Genomic DNA, 13,639 nt, shown 5'->3' with positions numbered 1-13,639 from the left:
TTGTTTGTACATATCCATCAAAAAGAAAAATCTAAGTTGATGGATACAAGTCTGTTGATAGGAAGACGCTCACCAACGCGCAACATGAAGCTCGCGGCGAGATGATCGTTGAGTGTATGGAAACTAAACATGAGCGGCGTGGCGTTGACTATCTTGCTTTGAGTTGAACGCATCTTTGGCGAGGGGCGTGATCTCATGGTCGTGGGTTTGCTGCGTGCTTTGGCCATCGTGCGACTTACTAACGCTCGCCGGGAGGATTGTTGTGGGGGGAAAAGAAAGTTGCTCTGACTTCTTGGACATACTGCCAACATGTCTGGGGACGAAGAAAAACCGGAGCAGACGGTCGCCGATGACTTGGTGGTGACCAAGTATAAGATGGGAGCCGAGATCGCTAACCGTGAGTTTTTCAGGACACTTCAACGTGACAGCAGCTGCCGAATGTTAGCTAGCCGAGGCTCGGCGTGCGGCTAGCCAGTCGCTAGTCGCCTATGGCAGACGCCGGGGTGCCCGTCATGAGCCGCAGCAAATGCGCCAACCTCGAAGTGACCCCGTCGTCAAAACCGAACCAGACCAAGTTCAGTTGATTTTTCCAGAGCTTCTCTGGTAACGTGACGAGTAGTTTGTCGCCATGCCGCCGTCTCTTTTGCAACAGCTAGCTCGGATGCTAAATGGCTGAGTAATGCAAGCTAGGTAGCGCTAACAGTTAACGTTGATAAAGTAAACAAACATGCAAGTGTAAGCTTCAAAAGGGACATTATACAACAAGTTGTTTATAGCTAACATTGTAAAGGCGTGCACGTAAACCTTCCCGTGATGAGCGGAACAGGCAAGACCCATTCAAATGAGCTAATTTTTGTTCTTAAACTCAACTGGGTCAAATTTATGGAACACAGACTGAGAATAAGATTAGAAACCTGATCGGATACGTTTTTATTTACTATGTGTAGCTCAGATACGGGGTCTTTAATTTAAATATAGATGTCGATGGTGTTGCAGTTCAGTCCCCGTACTAGTGTTTGAATAATGTGCTTAGAGCTTCATTTGAATAAACAAACACAATGCATCTAAACAGACGTCTGCTGGAATTGCACATGCTTTCAAAATGCACAAGTAAAATTGACAATTACTGTATAGTTACTCTACCTTGTGGAGAAGTCGTGAAATTACACTTTTATAAACCCTTTTGCCAGAAAAAAAGGATGCACGGTTATTACTACTGTGAGCACAGCGTGTTTACGTTTCAAATGAAACAATAAGCGATGTTTTCCACTTTAATAACACTCACAGGAATTCAGAGAAAAATATCAACAATTGCAGATGATTTACTATCTTTCAGAAATGTTGTTTTAGAATTAGAATCTCATTTCTCATCATAGCATAGTTTTCTATAATGATAATAATTGTGTTGTAATAATGATAAGTAGTTGGGGAGAGGTTGTGGTTTCCCCAACCCATAGTCCAAAGTAGGGCTGGGCGATATGACTGAAAAGTATATCACAATATATGTATTTGATATTGGTGTATTGATATATATTGATTTTTGTTATTTATTTGTATTTTACTATTGAAAATAAGGACCTGAAGAAAAAGGCTGAATTTAGGTACTTTTATTGTTACATATAATACTTAATATTACGACTTGAAGAAGTGAACACCACTATGAAAAAGTCAAATACACTGGTCAATATAAGGATTACCTAAACTCCCTTTTAAATATAATGTGCTTAGTAGAGATGAGCGATATGGTCAGCCATAAGAGTATTTCATATCAGTCAATATTGATAATAAAAATTTTTTTACCTAATTAAAAAATAATTCATCATTTTTGTGTACATTTTAATGTAGTGTAATGTGCAGCTCCACCAGGGCATTGTAACTGCCGATTTGCATTAGCTGCTACCATTCAGTACCAGACTTTTTCAGACCCATTGTGAAATGACATATAAATATGGCATTGGGATAGAATGAATTAATCGAGTGAGTATGTGTAGTATAATTTTGTAAGAGTTGTTACGCCACTCTCTCGTTCCGCGTGAGTATGCTGCATGCACACCATTCAAATGTTTTTTTTTACTGTCCAGCTGAACAATCCATTTAATTGCCAGGCCTTTTTGTCAATCTTGCAGAGGCCCTGAAGATGGTGGTCGAGGCAGCTCTGGCTGGCGTTTCGGTGCTCAGCCTGTGTGATAAAGGAGATGCATTCATCATGACAGAAACAGGGAAAATCTTCAAGAAGGAGAAAGAGATGAAGAAAGGTCTTCTTTTCTGCTTTTTGGGTGTACTTGTATTGCGCTGTCATCAAATGTAAACACTTCTCATCCCCCCCAGGTATCGCCTTTCCGACATGTGTGTCTGTTAACAATTGTGTGTGCCATCACTCTCCGCTCAAAAGCGACCCCGATGTCGTCCTTAAGGACGGAGACCTCGTCAAAGTGTAAGAAGCTGCTACAAAGATGTTGGCATTCATATTAAGATACTGCTCATGCTTTCCTGTTTTGTATATATTTAGTGATCTTGGCGTGCACGTGGACGGCTTTATCTCCAACGTGGCTCACAGCTTTGTTGTTGGCGTGACCAAGGTTAAAAAAAAAAAAGAATTGCATTTATTTACACTGTTAAACTTGCATGCGTTCACCCGTTGCTGCGTCTCTACAGGAAAAGCCTCTGACAGGCCGCAAGGCGGACGTGATGATCGCGGCTCATCTGTGCGCCGAGGCTGCCCTGCGTCTTGTCAAGCCCGGAAACCAGGTGACATTGTCACAACATCGCCCGTGCTACGATCGACGGTCGCGCGGCTTCCGCTTGGTCTAATCACTCTCATGCCTCCCTCTCAGAACACACAGGTCACCGAGGCGTGGAACAAGATCGCAAAGTCATTCAAGTGCTCGCCAATTGAGGGTGAGTGTCCTGTCTGCGCTCTGAAATGTATGTGCATTTGGCGCGCCGAATTTGACATGCTTGTTCATAGGCCTGCTGTCCCATCAGCTGAAACAGCATGTCATCGATGGAGATAAAACTATCATCCAGAACCCAACAGACCAACAAAGGTGCGTTCGCTGAGCACAAAGCTATGTCGTGTTTGCACTAAGCTGTGTTGTACAGTTTGTTTGGACCATGATCTACTTGTCGTTTTACTGTGGGGTTGTCATAGCTACAGTTATTCTGCTACATAAATAGTTGGGGTGGGAAGGTACAGGTAATGCATGGTCAGGCTCGTATTTCGGTTTTTGGGCCACAGTTAGGTAAATTTTTGGTGTTTTGTGCAAATAGAGAACAGCTTTTTTCATGCTCAAAATCATCTCTTTATTTTGCTTGTCAGCAGAAATGGCATTTTTGGGGGGCAATGCACAACATACTGTGGTCAAGGTTTTTCATTTAGTGACCAAACCACACATCTTCAACCACAGAAAAGGGCCGCAAATATTTCTCAATTAGTCCCGCTGCACAGGTTATTTTCAAGAAGTGGCGCAGTAGGTATGTACAAAAGTATTCTTAACAGACACTTGTTGTTTGGCTGGTGCTAGCTTTTCGAGCCATTTGACTATTGTGTGTCTAGAAAGTGTTATATCAGGATATGAACACAGGAGAAGCTTGGTCATATTGCTTGCATCTCCTTCAAATATGCAGGATTTGTTTCAAGCAACACTTGCAGACGGTAAAATGTCTGACAACTTTTCACTCCCTCATCGTTGTATTCAACGGTGAAACTGAAATTAATCCACAATGAAGATTTGAATCAAGCTGCTGCTGCTACTTCAAAAAAAGTAAATAAAATGTAATATTCAATATTCATGTTGAAGTCATTTTGATACCGCTCCCAAATGTTGGCAGTGAATTGAACCTCTCTGTTTTGTGAAAACAGGTTGACTTTCACTTTGTGTCTACTTGCAGGAAGGACCATGAGAAGGCTGAGTTTGGGGTGCATGAGGTGTATGCAGTGGATGTGTTCATCAGCACCGGAGAGGGGAAGGTGAGACAAAAAAAAAAAAAACAAGAGTATTTCCGAGTTTGCAGTTTTTAAAATAACATAAAATAAAACAAAACAATGCTTTGTGTTGCAAATCAGGCAAAAGATGGCGGCCTGAGGACCACTGTTTACAAACGAGACCCCAACAAGGTGTACGGGTTAAAGATGAAGACCTCACGCACGTTCTTCAGTGAGATGGAGAGGCGGTTTGATAAAATGGCTTTCACTCTCAGGTGCTTTTATTTACATTTTGTACCCAATATGGTGGACAAAGCTTTCCGTTGTGTGACTCTGATTGAATTCCTTCAACACCAATTTAACCACAGGGATCAATTTCCATAAAATATATTCCTGACTGAATCCATAACCATTTTAAAACATGTCACCTTTTAATTCAATCAATTAATCAAACCCTTTTTTTTAAACTAGGAAATAAATACACATTGAGACAGAGCTCTCTCTTTGAAAGGTTATCTGCAAAAGAAGGTGGAGCACAATTTGTCAGTAACATGTAACGGTTTTGACCTCCATTTTTTTTTTTTTGATTGGCATATTTTCCTGAATTTTTTATTTAGCTTTGGGAGTTGCACTGTATAGGACCATGCTTGTAACTTAAAACACTTGTATCTCAAATCATGTTTCCCCATTGAAATGAATGAAAATGCTATTGATCTGTACCAGTCTCCCTAAAAATGCAACAAAAATAATCAATGCATTTTTTTCCATGAGGAAAGAGAAAAAAAAACATTAAATAGAATGTAAAGAATTGCATCAATATTGATTGATCGTGGCTTCTTCTGGGACTGGGCCACCAGGCGGCAGTATAATACAGTCATGCGGACCAAAAAGAACTGTGTCACTCAGTAAGCTGCAGTAAAATTTCTGCATTTGACAGATGGGATAGACTCCAGCACGCCCGCGACCCTCGTGAGGATAAGGGCTTTGCGCAATGGATATTTCAACAAATGTCTCTAATGGTACACTGTCTGTTCATTTTAAGATACTTTCATTTGTTTTCAAATCTTGAATTGGTCAAGTCCTACCCACCTTAGCTCTCTGCCTCGGGTCAGCAGAGCGGACACTACTGGAGATAGCGAGGACTAAGCGAAGGCTCAGAGGAGATTGAGCCTTTTCCTTTTTATTTTCTTTTTTTGCTGCAAGTCCACCCCATCTGTGTCCTAAACCCAGTAAATTTGTACCATCTGATTTATTTATTTTTTTCCTCTCTTCTGTATCACCTCAGGGCGTTTGAGGATGAGGGCAAGGCCAGGCTGGGCGTGGTGGAGTGCACCAAGCACGAGCTGCTGCAGCCGTTCAATGTTCTCCAGGAGAAGGAGGGTGAGCCGCCATCTTGTTTGCACAAGTGTTTCGCGGGCAATCGAGCTAAGCCCTCTTTTGTATGCAGGCGAGTTTGTAGCTCAGTTCAAGTTCACTGTGTTGCTCATGGCCAACGGACCGCTGCGAATTACAAACAGCCTCTACGAACCCGAAATGTACAAGTCGGAGAACGAGGTGGAGGACGCGGAGTTGAAGGTAAGAAGCGTGTGATAAATGGGAAGCCGCATACTCTGCCAGAGACAACAAAGCCAGACTAATGGACCCTCGTAGAGCTGACTGTGCATTTTCAAAGACATTAAACGTTGATGTACCGTGTCCTGGTCCTTGTGAGGTTATCAGTCATTTTCATCTTTTTTTCCTTTTTTTTTTTTTTCTAATTAGACTTTGCTTCAAAGCTCAGCCAGTCGTAAGGCGCAGAAGAAAAAGAAAAAGAAGGTGAGTTTTGTCATTTAGGGATTTTGCTGCGGTTGATTGGTGCACCTCTCATTTTGATGGAAACACATTTTCCCGTCCTTTCATCAAGGCCACAAAGACCGCGGAGAACGCGACGGGACAGTCGATGGAGACGGAAGCTGCAGAATGAATATCCCCATTGAGCAATTTGTGACGCAACCCAAATACAGACGTCATACTCGCTCGTGTTCCGGCTGTGGGGGACCTTGTGGCAAGGTGGCGCCGCTGAAATCCAACAGATGTCAGTCTGGGATGAGGTTGCTCTTAAATTCTTTGATTTGACCTAAAACACACACTTTTTTACTGACACTCCCCTGAGTAAATCTTACTGTCATTGAAAGAGAATTTGTGTCTGCAACAGTGGACCCAACTCATCCAGAGCATATTCTCACAGGAACGTTTTGCCGTTTGACCTTGAGCCTAATCCTACTTTGCCACATTTGTCAAATAAAATGAGTTTGACTGAGATGCCCAGGATTGACCTGAATCACGGCAAAGAAACGGAACTTCAATTTGTGTGGTCATGATGTTGTCGAAATCTCAAATCATGATGCAACTAAGGTCTGACACCAACAGTGAGCGTAATGTTATGCTGCTGCGTCTTTGTATACACTTCAAGGCATCGAGGATACTTGGCAGGCAATATCGATCGCAAGAATAACAGGAGGATCAATTGAGCGGATGTGTTTTCTCTCAACTGTGCATGCTCCAACCTGTTGCAGGTTCTGCATTCAGTCTTGTGCCTCCAGCAGGTCTGACAGTCTGTGTTTACATAAGAAGTCCAGGTATGGATGCTTTTGTAAAAACAACCACCATTTCAGAGACTATTTTTGGAATCATTAAAAAGCCATCTGACATCATTTGTGTATGGTTTGTTTGCTACGAAGGTCCTAATAGCTAAAGGATTATATCCGGGGTTTTTTTCTTCTGTTTTTGGTATATTCATCTGGATGCAATGCGGGACAAAGTATGTTCATATCTTATAATTTTGAAAGCTGTTTAAACAGCCGTGCATATGGAAGTTGGATTGTAATTTAATTGCTGCTAAATTTCTAATGTTGATCTGGATCTGTTTTTGAATTTTTATTGTTTTGAATGCATTTGGCGGCACGGTAGTAGACTGGTTACCTGTAGCTCTTCCGTCCCACAGTGCTGAGATCGTGGGTTCAAATACGGTCCTGGCCTTCTTGTGTGGAGTTTGCATGTTCTCCCCGTACCTGTGTGGGTTTTCTCCAGGTACTTCAGTTTTCTCCCACATTAAAAACATGCATAGTACGTTCAGGTTGATTGGAAGCTCTAAATTGATGAATACATACTACATAACAGAAATAGATTTAGAAATCGTGTAACATTTGACACTTTTCCATTTATGCAAATTTTATTATAGCACTTAAAATGTTATACCTCACACACATACATACATACATACATACATACAGTAAATTGCAGAATACCTGCCTACATGAACGGGCGTCTAAAAAATAACCAGGACTCGGTCGCAGTATAGCGAGAACTGAAGCCCTTTAAGTTGTAATTGAAGCATCATATCTGAAGAGGGCAGTAGTTCGCAAAGCGGCGTCTACACTGCCGAAAATTTAAATGAAGAATAGTGACGTCATTGTGGCCGGAAATGCGCCGGTGGCCATCGTACGTTGCCACTAGCTAAAGTGCGTCTAACAAAACTCGAACTAGACTGATTTCTCGGTGGCGTTTTCACGTGATTTTCTATCTCCACGGCGAAAATGCCACAGTGTGTGGCGTACGGTTGTAACAATAAGTCGGGAAGAGGATGTGCGTGCACATTTCACCGGTAAGAATGCAATTCTAAATGCTTCTTTTTCGATTGAAGTTTCGCAAGTCAGATGTACATAAAATCCAGACATGGTCACATAGCATCTTTTTGTCAAGAAAAACGTGAGAGATATGTGCAGGTGAGTGGTGACTGATTGTGCATTTGGAAAAAAGCAAAACGTGCGGACTAAGGAGATCATTGGCAGTTTCTCAAGATGAAGAAAGCAGATTACGGTCTCGTGAACTCGCCAAGTACGGGTTTGAACGTGTGCGATAACATTCTTCATCAGAGCGCGAGTCAGGCTCTGTAAATCGGAATGACTATGTGTCTGTTTTTTGTTTTTTTTTTCTTCGAATAACCCGAAATGCATCTTGGGACATTTTCCTAGTCGAGCCTTCATAAGTACAACTGATGCATACTGGGTGATGCTTTCCTCCTGCAACACAGGCCCGCAGAACTTTCTGATGAGCTGATCATTTGAAACAGGTGTATTGCAGCAGCGAGAGATGGAAAACAGGCAGGACAGCGGTCCTCGAGGACCAGACAAGAACAATATTCGGTTATTCAGTGCGTTCTTGCTTTAATCATAAGGACGCAAGAACACAAATTGAGAAACGGCTAATCAGTGAAGTGAGGATAAAGGCTGTAATGATACAAGTCCAAATGAAGATAAATTGCACCCAACAGGCTAAATGCGGGGCAGGAAAAATTTGCGATAGTCATTTAAAAAAAAAAAGTGCCCCAAAATATCTCTATATCAAAGGAATAACTTGGGAACAAATACATGAGGAACAGGGAAATGATAGAAACATAAGTAGAAACTCAATCTTGCAATCAAATGGAACGCTAGGAGCGTTAAAGTTACTTTGAATATTATATCTAAAAGTAATTATAAATAGTAACCATTGAATTGTATAAATATAGGATAGTAAGTACTGGTGGAAATCAGCGGTGAACAGAGAGAACTCGATGTTAAAGAATTAAAGGAGGTTTTATTTATTTAAAAGAATGTAAGTCAGAGCAGTAATCAGTATAGATCATTGGGTGGTAGTAATGCACTATTTCAGTTTGCCAGCTGCCATTAAACACAAAGAAGAACAAGAAGTTTTGCACATCTGTGTGGTCGGCCCCAGGGTCTGTCTAAAATTTGAGGTCTTTCTGAACAGATTCCCTAAGGATGAAAACATGTTCAGAGAATGGGTGCAGGCGTTGAGGAGGAGGAACTTCACAGCCAAGCCCGGTGTCACATTAATCTGTAGTGACCATTTCCTGGAGGTCGACTTTGACCGAAGTGGCCAGACGACTCGGATCAAGCAAGGCGTCATACCTAGCGTCTTTAAATTTCCTCCACATGTCCAAAAGGTTGGTATCCGCGATTTATCCAGTACATACCAGTCAATTGTGGTGTGCACATTGAGTGGGGTCATTCAATAATCTGGAATGGTAGCATGGTTCGCAAAGGAAGCCTGTTTCTCTAAGAAAAAAGATATTCTTCTAGAAGGATATTCGCTTTTGCCATTTTTGTTCTGTTTAAGAATATAAATTCTCCTGGGTCATGGGTCAGAATGACCCCTAAGTTCCAATTCAATTCTTGAATTTGAGTTTGAATTCTAGGTGGCAAATAAATTCATGATGCAAAATGAATGTATATTCAACAATGAAGCTTGTTGTCCAAGTTTGGTCATGTGATGTTTACGAGCTGAGCCGTGATTGGTGAACACAATATCAATCAGAATGCCGTATTTAGACTAGTGGGACTGAATAGAACATATTGTCAAGAAGATTTTGGGGTTGACGTGCTCTTTAAAACCTCTAATGATGTCCATGCTGAGCTCCACTCTACAATTCAGCGATCAGCATATGAACTGAAAATCATTCAGGAACTTTTCCATTTCCCAAACCTAGCTGTACTTGTATGTACATATCTGGCCATACCATACCTACTTCCTCTGCACCTGTTGAGAAGATATTTCGTGTTGCAGGCAAGCTATTCAGACCACAACGATGCTGCCTCAATGGCAAAACATTTGAAGAACTGTTGACCATTCGATGCAACAACTTGACCCTGGAAAGTACTTTCAGAAATGAGTATGACAAAAACATGATTTCATTTCATTAATTCAAAACTATTTCAATAAATGATTATTTCAAAAACATTGTACTGTACTTCCATTTGGAAGAAAAATGTATGTTAAACGTCTCATTCTCACCGATACACTATGTGAGTTCCATTGAATTGCATTGAATTCAATTCCACTTCTTGTATTCAAATTCAGTTCAACATCTTGTGGGGGTGGAGTCAATTCAAATCCATCCATTGAATTGCCCCTTTTGGGTCACCCAAGTGGCCTTTTTGACACGCGTCCCTGAATGTATGCGAATGCTAATCAACAGAAGTCCTATGCAAAGCAGTTTGTGCGGTCTCTGTATTGAATTCATCTGAGAAATGTTCGAGAAACACCGCTCTCCTCATAGAAATTCATATGGAATTTCGACCTGCATATAATTTGTCCCTTTTTCAAACAGAACCTGAGGGAACAGAAACTGAGGGAACAGAAACTGAGGGAACAGAAACTGAAGGAACAGAAACTGAAGGAACAGAACCCAGCAGCCGACGGACACGTACCTCCTCAACCAGCCTTGACAGCCGCATCAGAGTCACCAGTCAGCCTTTGTTCACCAGATCACAACTACTGCCTTGACCCCAACCCCCGAAAGGCCAAGCAGAACCTTGACACTGCGCTGGAAACCATCAAAAGCCTGCAGAAAAAACTTAAGGTTTCTCATCAGAAAACGCGACGTTTGAGGAAAAAGGTGGAGAGCTTAACAACTATTTTAAAAGAGCTGAAGAGTAAGGGAGGAAAGGTTTCGGACAATAATGCCCAGATTCTGACTTCAACCTTTCTGGAGTCATTCGCCCTCTCTTTAATTGAGTGAACTCATGACAAAGACCCAACTCAAGACAGCATCTTACATAATCATGTAAAGCCACACAACTCGCCTTTGAAGACCACTTCGAGTTGTTCTTTGACTGGGTTGTGGTGGCAACAACATTCCCGCTATTTTATCAGTCAGTGAATTATTTGTGAGGCTCTCGTGACTCCATACAGACACAAAAACACACAAACTGAGAACTGTTTTGAGCCAAAACCTAACAGAAATTGTTAGTCGTTGTTAGTGGCAATGCAAGATGATCTTCAGCCGCTAGAGGCCAGAGTGAGTCCAGGTTCTTTTGAGACGTCAGTGGTTTACCTGCATCTGACAGATGAAAGTACACCTCATAGATGTTAACTTCGAGATTCAAACCGTGCATGTTGCTGTTTTCTTTTTCCCGGCTCATCAAGATGACAATCTGTGAATCCAAATGTATTCTTCTTTGATGACACTTGCTCAAGGAGTTAACCGCAGCCCTTGTCTGTGGCCGTCGTTGTCAGATTGGTGGCATGCATGGCACGAAAAAATGTCAAAGAAAATCTTTTTTTTTTTTTCTTCTTCACAAACTAAATTGTTTCTCACTACTACTTTAAATTCAATAAGTACGAGAAGTAAAAACAGATTTTAAACAAAATGACTTGAACAAGAGACTCAAGTCATGGAATTAAGTCAAATTAAGTCAAGTCTCATGGATGCCACTTCAAGTCGAGTCCATCATAAGATTTTTCCAAGCAAGTCGCAAGTCATAAAATAATTAGCAACTTAAATAAAAAATCAACTGGTATCCAAGTCTTCAGTCCCCCACCTCTCATTGTTACAGCCTTAGTTGCTACATGAATATATCAGGTTGTTTTTTGGTCTTCTGGATGCAATCGTGGACAAAGTTTCATAGATTACGATTTTCAAAGCTGTTTAAACAGCCGCACATATGGAAGTTAAATTAGATTGTACTTTACATTGCTGCTAAATTCCTAATCTTGATCTGATCTAGATTCAATTTTGAGTTATTTTGGGGGGAATTGTTATGCATATATTATAGCACTGTAAATGTGTTTATATGAGGTCTGCAACATTGATTGTTACCTAAACATTTATATTATAATTCATTGCGCTAAATTACAGAACACATGCATCATAACAACAGTAAGACAATCCTTGCTACGATTTATATACTTTATCAAACCTGTATTGCAATACATGTATTCGTCTTTGTTGCGTTAAATCATAAAAACTGACGTTTTGAGAGCCACTGGACAGCCTTTCCCAGGATGCACCACGCCTCTGACGTTTCAGTCAGTTCTTCATAACGCTTGTTGATGACGTCAGTCCCGAATCAGCGTTTCCCCGGTTAGTATGTACGATCGTATGTCTGCATCATAATCGGAGGTAATCCGTTTTGGGTTAATGAAATTTAACTAATCTTTCACCCGTTTCCGACTCTTTTCAGACTGACCCATTCGCTATGCGAGCCAAGGTATGTTATTTTTTCACTCATATGATAAAAATCACTTTCTGTGTGGTGCTAACGCTTGTTAGCTAGCTAGTGATCAAGATGAGTACAACAGAATGTAGAGCGAAGTCTTTAATGTCATCGTACATTGTTGTTGCGGGTTTTCATTCCAATTTAAGAATCCCTGTTGACTATAATACATGGCCAACCTTTACATTTACTAAGATTCTCTTTCTTCTTCTGCAGTGGAGAAAGAAGCGCATGCGCAGGTGAGCAATTGCAGTCATACGAGTTATTAGTCGTTTTCCTCAAGTCGCCCCACATAATTAATCCTTGATATGATTTAATAGACTGAAGCGCAAAAGGAGAAAGATGAGGCAGAGGTCCAAGTAAGATGTCCCGTGAAAGGCAGTTATGCACTTCTGGGCTGCCGGCTTCGGACGGACGGACGGAGAATGCAGCAGGAGTCCCTCATGTGGGAGTCTTGACGTCAGTCAGCGTGTCCTCGATCGTCGGACTGAGTTAACGCCAGCAGGCTGATGGACTTTTCATCTGGAGTTTCCTGGAATCTTGTCTGTTCTCTCAACTTTGGTTAATTGTTCAAACTTTTCTTTCTGTGTTGATTAAAGGTTTGGGTATAAAAACATTTGCATGTCCCTATACTATGTTTTGGTTGTAGTAGTACTTGTCATGCAATGCGAATAATACATATTGACACACAAATACATACATACATACATACATACATACTAACAATGAAGTAATCGGAAGTCATGTGTTGCTTTATTCGTTGCTTCAAAAGAATTATTTGAGGTGGAAAAACTGGTACACTTAATATTTTTTGAAGAACACTGAGGTAAGCACTGCTTGATTTTCAGACTGTTTCAGCGCCTTCCACATATGCTCTAAAGAATTTAGAACAGGACTCAAAGTAGTCTGATACTATGATGAGACCAATCTTTCTGACATGAAAAATGAGGTAGCGCGTTTTGCCCTCAGAATGACTTAAGCTTGCGATTTCACCGCACTTTGCGCAAATGTAAAAGCCGGTGTAGGAAAGCAGCCCCAGAACCTCCTCTGTTATGTACAGGGGTCATTTCAAGTTTAACAAGTGTCCACATCGTTGAGTAACCTGAGGGCTATCGCTTGACAAAATGTACTTGGATGCTTAAATCTCCGAATGGCTCTAAAAGCCAGGTATGTACAGTAACAATTTAATTTCAAATATTGCATTGAATCTTTGCAGCTGGAGTTTTGAATGAATGAGTATTGATTACATTAAGTGTTTTTCCTCACTTTTTATACATTGTCAATTGTTTGGAAATGTTCGACTCTAGAAGGAGTGTTGATGTCTAAAACAACAAAAATATATACAATACGTGCAGACTGATGGCTTTCCTGAGCTGCCACCACTAGACTCAATTTAACAAAACTGGTTAATACATGTCATAATGGTTATTTTCCAAATCCATGGAAATGCATTATTTGTCATTGAATTTAAACCTCTTGAGCAACATCCAGTGATTCATTTTTAGAGACACGAAAAACAAATGGCATGTATCAGATTGAAAATCCAGACTATTCCCAAACTCATCGTGATGGTGTGCAGTTTTATACAGCTAGGTCACTGGTCAAGTTCTAATTTTAATAGGGAGGGGAAAAACATTACCGATGTGATCCTCATCCCATGACTTGCATAGCTTTC

General features: G+C 41.0%; 2 protein-coding genes across 4 annotated transcripts; both read left to right on the top strand.

Moving 5' to 3' along the window:
• The first annotated feature begins 17 nt into the window (after positions 1–17).
• LOC147153973 (proliferation-associated protein 2G4-like) lies at positions 18–6,618 on the top strand. Its single transcript, XM_086038570.1, has 13 exons — positions 18–397; positions 2,127–2,255; positions 2,329–2,434; positions 2,510–2,579; positions 2,656–2,748; positions 2,835–2,898; positions 2,969–3,047; positions 3,892–3,970; positions 4,067–4,200; positions 5,211–5,305; positions 5,373–5,500; positions 5,687–5,740; positions 5,829–6,618. Exons 1-13 carry the CDS (start codon positions 310–312, stop codon positions 5,886–5,888), a joined length of 1,179 nt encoding a protein of 392 aa, XP_085894696.1. The 5' UTR covers positions 18–309; the 3' UTR covers positions 5,889–6,618.
• Positions 6,619–7,350: 732 nt separating this feature from the next.
• LOC147153972 (THAP domain-containing protein 2-like) lies at positions 7,351–12,580 on the top strand. Of its 3 annotated transcripts, none has more exons than XM_086038551.1 (6): positions 7,351–7,568; positions 8,717–8,912; positions 10,092–11,831; positions 11,932–11,958; positions 12,181–12,203; positions 12,285–12,580. In XM_086038551.1, exons 1-3 carry the CDS (start codon positions 7,501–7,503, stop codon positions 10,485–10,487), a joined length of 660 nt encoding a protein of 219 aa, XP_085894677.1. In that variant the 5' UTR covers positions 7,351–7,500; the 3' UTR covers positions 10,488–11,831; positions 11,932–11,958; positions 12,181–12,203; positions 12,285–12,580. The 3 variants fall into 3 exon arrangements, with proteins under 3 accessions (XP_085894677.1, XP_085894667.1, XP_085894686.1); XM_086038541.1 differs by having other exon boundaries at positions 7,353–7,568; positions 10,077–11,831; XM_086038560.1 differs by lacking the exon at positions 7,351–7,568 and adding an exon at positions 7,916–8,036 and having other exon boundaries at positions 10,077–11,831.
• The last annotated feature ends 1,059 nt before the right edge of the window (positions 12,581–13,639 follow it).

Source organism: Filicampus tigris, chromosome 1 (genome assembly GCF_054856515.1).
Source record: "Filicampus tigris isolate MCC_2025a chromosome 1, RoL_Ftig_1.0, whole genome shotgun sequence".
NCBI lineage: Eukaryota > Metazoa > Chordata > Actinopteri > Syngnathiformes > Syngnathidae > Filicampus > Filicampus tigris.
The sequence above is the reverse complement of the archived record's forward strand: the minus strand, read 5'-3'. Positions and strand labels throughout refer to the sequence as shown.

Coding starts and splice junctions, on each gene's coding strand:
- LOC147153973 (XM_086038570.1), top strand. CDS start 310: ATGTCTGGGGACGAAGAAAAACCGGAGCAGACGGTCGCCGATGACTTG. Junction 4,201..5,210: donor AAAATGGCTTTCACTCTCAG/GTGCTTTTATTT, acceptor GTATCACCTCAG/GGCGTTTGAGGATGAGGGCA. Junction 5,306..5,372: donor TGTTCTCCAGGAGAAGGAGG/GTGAGCCGCCAT, acceptor TTTTGTATGCAG/GCGAGTTTGTAGCTCAGTTC.
- LOC147153972 (XM_086038541.1), top strand. CDS start 7,501: ATGCCACAGTGTGTGGCGTACGGTTGTAACAATAAGTCGGGAAGAGGA. Junction 7,569..8,716: donor TGTGCGTGCACATTTCACCG/GTAAGAATGCAA, acceptor CTTTCTGAACAG/ATTCCCTAAGGATGAAAACA. Junction 8,913..10,076: donor TTCCTCCACATGTCCAAAAG/GTTGGTATCCGC, acceptor TTTTTCAAACAG/AACCTGAGGGAACAGAAACT.